The sequence below is a fragment of the Theobroma cacao genome, chromosome 5 (genome assembly GCF_000208745.1).
Source record: "Theobroma cacao cultivar B97-61/B2 chromosome 5, Criollo_cocoa_genome_V2, whole genome shotgun sequence".
In the NCBI taxonomy this organism is placed as follows: domain Eukaryota; kingdom Viridiplantae; phylum Streptophyta; class Magnoliopsida; order Malvales; family Malvaceae; genus Theobroma; species Theobroma cacao.
In genome coordinates this window covers 16,801,878-16,809,473 of record NC_030854.1, presented here as the reverse complement: position 1 = coordinate 16,809,473, position 7,596 = coordinate 16,801,878, and the positions used below count along the sequence as shown (strand labels likewise).

The window sequence follows — 7,596 nt, the reverse complement described above, 5'->3', positions numbered from 1 at the left end:
ACCTAGGTTTTCTTGTTTTTCCCTTTGTTCTTCCTTTGTTCTTGTTGCTGGTTGCCTAGGCCGAATATGGTGAGAGAATTGGGGATTTAATGGGACGATTTCTATAGAAAATAATAAAATAATCAAGCATGCCACGTGTCACATGCTTATTGGCCCAATTTTTTTAACTTTTTGACTTTTTCTTCTTAATTTTCCACCACAAATATTCTGGTATTTATCCAATCCTACCACAATTAAAATCACTTGGTCTTGACAAGTGCTGGGGTGAAACATTTACCGATTTGCCCTCGGGGCAGAAAAATTACGATTTTGCCCCTATACTTCGAAATGTACCGGAATCACATTATTTCTACTTTTCAACCTCAAATAACACTAATATTGATCAATATTAACCAAATGGGGCAAAAATTGTTTTATAAAAATTCTCGTTTAGTCTTGTAGTGGCAAAATTACCATTTTGCCCTTGTGCTCCAAAAATACCGAGAATCACAATTTTTCACTGCTAAACATCATTTTATACTCCAATAATCATAATTATATTTTATATAATTATTCTTGGTCAAATGTGATCAAATCTTGGCTAAAAATCTCCATTTTATCATCAAATGGTAAAATGATCGTTTTGTCCCTAATCGGTCAATTTTCTTGATAAACTCCAAACTGGACCTTGAACTCCGAATCACTATTCTAAGCCATTCTGTGGGTTATAAAATTTTCAAATTTCTCTTAGAATTTCTATTTTAACTAGTTCAAGGCTCGATTTAACTTAATTGTATCACTCAGTACAATACCGTCTTTTAATCGAGCTTGATAGGGTCTCACATTCTCCCCCACTAATAAAAATTCGGTCATCGAATTTAAATTCAATGTAGAGTGGTTTACCTTTACATATCGAAGAGGTGTGGATGCTTTGTCCGCATCTCATCCTCAGCTTCCCACTTTACCTCATCGCTACTGTGATTCCGCCACAACACTTTCACTGAGGCTACATCCTTTGAACGGAGCTTTTTAACTTGCCTATCAAGGATTGTTACCGGTTGTTCCTCATAGGTTAGATCATATTGCAACTGAATAGTTTCATACCGTATTACATGTGATGGATCCAGGTTGTACTTCTTAAGCATGGACACATGAAACACGGGATGAATATTCGAAAAGTCTAGTGGTAATACGAAACGATAAGCCACCGCTCCAACCCTTTCTAAGATCTTGAATAGCCCTATATACCGAGGACTTAACTTCCCTTTCTTGCCATACCTCATTACCCTTTTAGTTGGCAAAACTTTCAAAAATACATGATCTCCTACTTGAAACTCCAAGTCTCTTCGTCGGTTATCAGCATATGAATTCTGTCTACTTTGTGCTATTAACATCCTCTGATGGATCATGCATATTTTCTCGGTTGCATCCTGCACCAATTCAGACCCCAAAAGTTTCCTTTCTCCCACCTCTAGCCATCCAATGGGTGACCTACATCTCCGTCCATATAATGCCTTAAATGGTGCCATTTGGATGCTAGTTTGGAAACTATTGTTGTAGGCAAACTCCACTAAGGGTAGATATTGATCCCACCTGACACCAAGGTCTATCACACAAGCTCTCAGCATATTCTCCAATGTCTGTATGGTCTGTTCAGACTGTCCATCAATCTGAGGGTGGAAAGCTGTGCTAAAATCCAACTTAGTGCCTAATCCTTCCTGCAACTTTCCCCAAAACCTACAAGTAAACTGAGCTCCTCTGTCAGATACTATAGAAATGGGAATACCATGTAGTCGTACTATCTTATCCACATAAACTTGAGCGTATTGGGCAGCCCCGTAAGTAGTCTTAACCGGAAGAAAATGAGCTGACTTTGTTAACTAGTCTACTACTATCCAAATTGAATTATATCCCCCACTGGTTCGAGGCAAACCCGTTACAAAGTCCATAGCAATATGTTCCCACTTCCACTCGGGTACTAGTAATGGTTGTAGTAGCCCTACAGGCTTTTGATGCTCAGCCTTAACCTGCTGACAAACCAAGCACTTGGAGACAAACTCAGCTACATCTCTTTTAAGTCCTTCCCACCAATACACCTCTTTCAAATCTTGATACATCTTTATAGCCCCTGGATGTACCACATAAGCTGCCATGTGAGCTTCCTCCAATATTTCTCTCCTCAACCCGTCACCATCAGGCACATAAAGTTTGGTTCCATACCTCAACACTCCATTTATGCCTTTGGTAAACATTTTTCCTTTCCTTCCCTGAGGATCCTCTAAGGCATTAGCCACAAACTCATCTTTACTTTGTGCTTCTTTGATTCGGTCCATTAAGATAGGCCTTACTCTAAAATGTGCTAGCAATGCATCTGTCTCTGCAACTTCCAAATGCACACCTATGTCTCCCAAGCTATGGATCTCTCTAACCAATGATCTCTTATCAGTAGAAATATGTGACAAGCTTCCCATTGATTTTTGACTCAAGGCATCTCCCACTACATTGGCCTTACCGAGATGGTAAAGAATAGTACAATCATAATCCTTTAGCAACTCCATCCATCTACGTTGCTGCAAGTGAAGATCCCTCTACTGAAATATATACTTCAGACTTTTGTGATCCGTGTATATCTCGCAAGTCTCACCATACAAGTAATGCCTCCAATTTAAGGCAAACACGATCGCTGCCATTTCCAAATCGTGTATGGGGTAATTCTGCTCATGCCTTTTATGTTGCCTAGATGCATATGCAATCACCTTCCCATGTTGCATTAGTACACATCCTAAACCAACCCCCGATGCATCACAAAACACCGTATAACCCCCTGTGCCTTGCGGTAGGCTTAACACTGAAGCTGTGGTGAGACATGCCTTAAGCTTCTCAAAGCTATTCTCACAAGCATCAAACCACTCAAATTTTGTATCCTTACGTGTCAGCTTAGTCAGAGGGGAGACTATTTTGGAGAAGTCCTTCACAAAGCGACGATAATAGCTAGCCAAACCCACAAAGCTTCTAATCTCCGTAACTAATGTTGGCCTTGGCCATTTTTCCATTGCTTCAATTTTCTTTGAATCAACTTGTATCCCATCCTTAGATACCACATGCCCTAAGAATGCAACACTTTCGAGCCAAAACTCACACTTGGAGAACTTGGCATACAATTCATGTTCTCTCAAAATTTGGAGCACTATCTTAAGATGCTGCTCATGCTCCTCTCGGTTCTTCGAATATATCAAGATGTCATCAATAAACACCACCACGAACTTATCCAAATAAGGCTTGAACACTCTGTTCATCAAATCCATAAAGGCTGTAGGAGCATTCGTGAGCCCAAATGACATCACCAAGAACTCATAGTGCTCGTATCTTGTTCGAAATGCGGTCTTGGGTATATCTTCATTTCGAATTCTCAACTGATGGTACCCAGATCGCAGATCTATCTTAGAGAAACATTGTGCTCCTTGTAGTTGATCAAATTAATCATCTATCCTTAGGAGAGGATACTTATTCTTCACCGTCACTTTATTAAGCTGTCGATAATCAATGCACAGCCTAAGTGACCCATCTTTCTTCTTTACAAATAACACCGGTGCTCCCCATAGGGATACACTAGGACGGATGAAGCCTTTATCCAACAAATCCTCTAATTGATCCTTAAGCTCTTTAAGCTCTGCCGGTGCCATTCTATATGGGGGTATGGATATAGGTCTAGTGTCGAGAATTAAATCTATGCAAAATTCAATCTCCCACTCGGGAGGTAAACTTGGTAGCTCCTCGGGAAATACATCCACGAACTCCTTCATCACCGACACTTGAGTTACATTTCCAACCTTCACCTTAGTATCTCTTGCCACGGCCAAGTAACCTATATAACCCTGTCGTAATAATCTTCTGGCAGAAATGACCGATATCAAATTGGTTGGAGCATTACTCCTATCCCTTTAAATACTAAATAATGGTTCACCGAGGAAATCAAATCTAACTAATTTAAGATAACAGTCCACACTAGCATGACAGGGTGATAACCAATCCATCCCCAAGATCACATCAAAGTCTAAGGTGTCTAACACCACCAAATTCACCAAAGTGTCCTTGTCCTTGACTCGTACTACACAGGACTCATATTCCCATTCCGCCACAAATATCTCCTTTGAAGGAGTAGACACCACTAATTGTTCTTCTCTCCTAACACGATCTCTACCCAACCGAGATGGAAAACATGGAGAGATAAAAGAATGGGTAGCACCAGAATCAAATAAGACTCGAGCATTCATATCACAAATTGAAAGAATACTTGAGACCACGGCATTGGATGTCTGGGCCTCTTGCTGTGTTAAAGCAAACACCCTCGCCTGGCCTCTACCAACAGAACTCTGATGTTTGGACCTAGATGGCCTACCTTAAGAGGAAGTACCAGCACCTCTACCTCTCGATCCACTAGCCTCTCGGCTAGATGAGGCAGCAACTGAAGGAGCAAATGAAGCTGGCTGGGTGGAACCACGTGCTGAATCTTGTGATTGATGAGCCATCGAACAATTCCTCCTAATGTGCCCGGGTTGGCCACACCCATAATAAACTACCGCAGTACGTAAGCATCGTCCACTATGTCTCCTCCCACAGATATTACAAGGGTGGATAACTTGACTACTCTGTCTCGAATCTTGTTGCCTCCTAGCATTGAAAGTTCTCTGTCCCGTCCCAACACTAGCACTAGGTAGGTCACTCCTCTACTAGGATAATCGTGAATCCCTCTGTGGACCCTGACTGCTAGAAGACGAACCACCACTGCTGAAATCTCTACGGCCCTGATAACCCTCTATCTTGGCCCTCTTTGCTCTATCCCTCGCAGCCCTACTCTCACTCGTCCTCATCTCAATGCGTTGAGCACAATCTACTGTTGCAGAATAGGTAGTGAAATCTCAAGATGCCACAGCCCTAAACAGTGGCTCTACTAACCCATCCACAAACCTCTGAATCTTCATCTCCTCAGTAGAAACGAAGTAGGGAGCATATCGAGACAACTGTGTGAACTTGATGTCATACTCCGACACCGTCATACTCGAAGTCTGTACCAAAGTCTCAAACTCCTTAGCTCTAGCATTACGTACACTGAGTGGTAGGAATCGATCCAAGAAGGTTACACTAAACTCACTCCAAGCCAATGGCGCTGCATCCGTCGGTCTACCTCTACACAAAGAGCTATACCACTCCTGCGCTATATCTCTAATCGGAAAGCGGCTAACTCAACTGACTGAACACTAGAGCATCCCAAAGCTTTACATGTCTTCTCCATCTTATCCAAGAAAATCTGGGGTTTCTCTGATGCATTAGACCTTGAAAATGATGGAAGCTTAAGCTTTAGGAAATCGGGAAGAGAAATCTCTAAGTGACCCCTCTCAACCTCACGATATTGGCGATCGGCCTATCCTTGGGAGCTAGGAGATTCTTGTACTGTAGGTCTCCCTTCGACTACCCTCTGTATATCCTCCATACGGGTCGCCATCATCTCTACAACCCGGTTAACTCCCTATAGGCTTGTCGCCAAATCCTCAATAGTAATACCCCCAACTAGGTGTCTATCTACATCACTTGAAAACTGTCCCTCCTCTTGCCTACTCACAAGGGTATCCGACCTCACCGGCCTAGTGGCCTTACCACGTCTACCTCAGCCTCTCCGGGTGGATGCCCGTGGCCTATTTGCCATCTCAATAAGAGCATCTTGCTCCCTCATTCGTCTTGAGGTGGCTCGTGTCTTAGGCGGCATTCTTACCTAGACAAGAGCAAATACCTGATATGAAACACATATTATAATCATACTTAAGGCAAAAGGTGGTTTCTAAGATAGGGAATCTATGCGGTCATTTGGTTGTAAAATGTGCCGCGGTGCACACTTTACAACTGAAGTTCCCACATAAAGACCCGACTCTCCGCTAGACCAACAAAAGGAAGTTCTAAGACCTAGACAAACCTAGGGCTCTGATACCAACATTGTCAAGACCCAAATTTCGGGCCATGACCGGTGCAAGGGTCCAATGGATGTAATCAACTAAACCCAAGCAAGCCTATTATTTATCTTACTTATAATTCCATATAATATCACTAAGTCATATTTCATAACTTTGAATCAAAATAGTGATATACATTGCCAACTCATACTAGCATTACTCCTTAAAAATTTACATACAATGTCTACAACATGTATTCTAATAATTTACATTAAGTTTTTTTATACAAACAAAATAACACTTGACTTCTAGCGGAGTGACTCGGATGAATATACACTACCAAATGCCGAGACACCTACCAAAAGTTGGACACAGGTCTACAAGGATACCTCGTCCTAGTTACCGGCTGCTTCGTGATCTGAAAACATGAATTTGAAAATGGTGAGTATAAACCCAATGAGCGAACAAGGAAGGGAACAAGCAACAACAACAAGGGAGAATTTAAAATCATGATGCATTTGTTTCAAAACAATGCAATTTAGTTCCATTCATATTAAAAACACCTTATTTTAAACTTAACTCATTTTGCCCTAAATGTTGGAAGTCCATGCTCAGATATGGTAGCAAAGAAGTGAAAAATAGGGCAGCAATTGGACAAGATAGGAGACAAAACAAAAAGTTTTTCATTGCAACGAGAATGAATTTCGCTGCAGCGAAATTGTTACTCAAAAACAGAAAGCTTTTTGCCGCAACGAGAACCAGTTTTGGTGAAAGGTCCTCAAACCCGAGAGTTTCTCGTTGCAGCAAGCATGACTTTTGCTACAGCGAAAACAGAGCAACAAGAGAAACATTTTCCCTCACTCAACAAAAAACCATCTTGCTAAACTAACAAAATCAACATAAAACTCATGAAAATTCTCAAAGTACAATGTGTCAAATTTCACATATATGTCAACCATATATCACATTCATGAGCTTTCATTTCATAAATCTAGATATGCATAATTACATAAACAAACATCAATATCATCATAGTCTAAAATCAAATTATTCCAACAACAATTCCTCTTCCATACCCATTTTCAGAATTGAATTCATCATGACAACTCAATATTCAACCATGAAAATCAAGAACAAAAGCATGGGTAAGCTAGGTATCAAGGAGAATTAAAGAAATTCTAACTTACCTAGCTTGTTTCCTTGATTTTTTCACTTTTTCTTTGAATTTTTACCTAGGTTTTCTTGTTTTTCCCTTTGTTCTTCCTTTGTTCTTGTTGCTGGTTGCCTAGGCCGAATATGGTGAGAGAATTGGGGATTCAATGGGCTGATTTCTATAGAAAATAATAAAATAATCAAGCATGCCACGTGTCACATGCTTATTGGTGCAATTTTTTTAACTTTTTGACTTTTTCTTCTTAATTTTCCATCACAAATATTCTGGTATTTATCCGATCCTACCACAATTAAAATCCCTTAGTCTTGACAAGTGCTGGGGCAAAAAATTTACCGATTTGCCCTCGAGGAGGAAAAATTTACGATTTTGCCCCTATACTTCGAAATGTATCGAAATCACATTATTTCTACTTTTTAACCTCAAATAACACTAATATTGATCAATATTAACCAAATGGGGCAAAAATAGTTTTAGAAAAATTTTCGTTTAGTCTTGTAG

At 40.5% G+C, this 7,596-nt stretch overlaps 1 protein-coding gene across 1 annotated transcript; it reads right to left on the bottom strand.

Annotated features, from left to right (window-relative positions):
- LOC108661949 lies at positions 885–2,537 on the bottom strand. Its single transcript, XM_018120946.1, has 4 exons — positions 2,328–2,537; positions 1,913–2,006; positions 1,573–1,747; positions 885–1,266 (listed from the first exon to the last, which is right to left on the bottom strand). The coding sequence occupies exons 1-4, from the start codon at positions 2,535–2,537 to the stop codon at positions 885–887; spliced, it is 861 nt and encodes a 286-aa protein (XP_017976435.1).